Genomic DNA, 226 nt, shown 5'->3' with positions numbered 1-226 from the left:
CACCTGCCCCAGACTGCGGGTCCGGCCGAAGCGTGGCGGAGAGGGCGGCTTCATCCCCCCGCCCCCCACCCCACGCGCGTCCGGCCGGGAGAAAGGGGAGGAGGAGGGACAGCCCCGGGGCGCGCACCGGCGCGGCGGGAAAGCCACTCACTGTGAAACAAACTGCGTCCATAGATCATGTCTGTGCGTTACACCAGAGGCTCCGATCTCCACTAATTCCATTTAG

General features: G+C 66.8%; 1 protein-coding gene across 2 annotated transcripts in view; it reads right to left on the bottom strand.

Annotated features, from left to right (window-relative positions):
* NETO1 (neuropilin and tolloid like 1) overlaps positions 1 to 226 on the bottom strand; it is a 130,115-nt gene extending 129,889 nt beyond the window's left edge. For both annotated transcript variants that reach the window (XM_008072639.1, XM_008072638.1), the window contains exon 1: positions 152 to 226. In XM_008072639.1, the coding sequence (XP_008070830.1) occupies positions 152 to 179 (28 nt within the window). In that variant the 5' untranslated portion in view covers positions 180 to 226. The remainder of the gene's footprint in view (positions 1 to 151) is intronic.

Source organism: Carlito syrichta, unplaced genomic scaffold (assembly GCF_000164805.1).
Source record: "Carlito syrichta isolate Samal-C Ts95f unplaced genomic scaffold, Tarsius_syrichta-2.0.1 Scaffold315364, whole genome shotgun sequence".
Lineage (NCBI taxonomy): Eukaryota > Metazoa > Chordata > Mammalia > Primates > Tarsiidae > Carlito > Carlito syrichta.
This window is presented reverse-complemented; position numbering and strand designations above follow the sequence as displayed.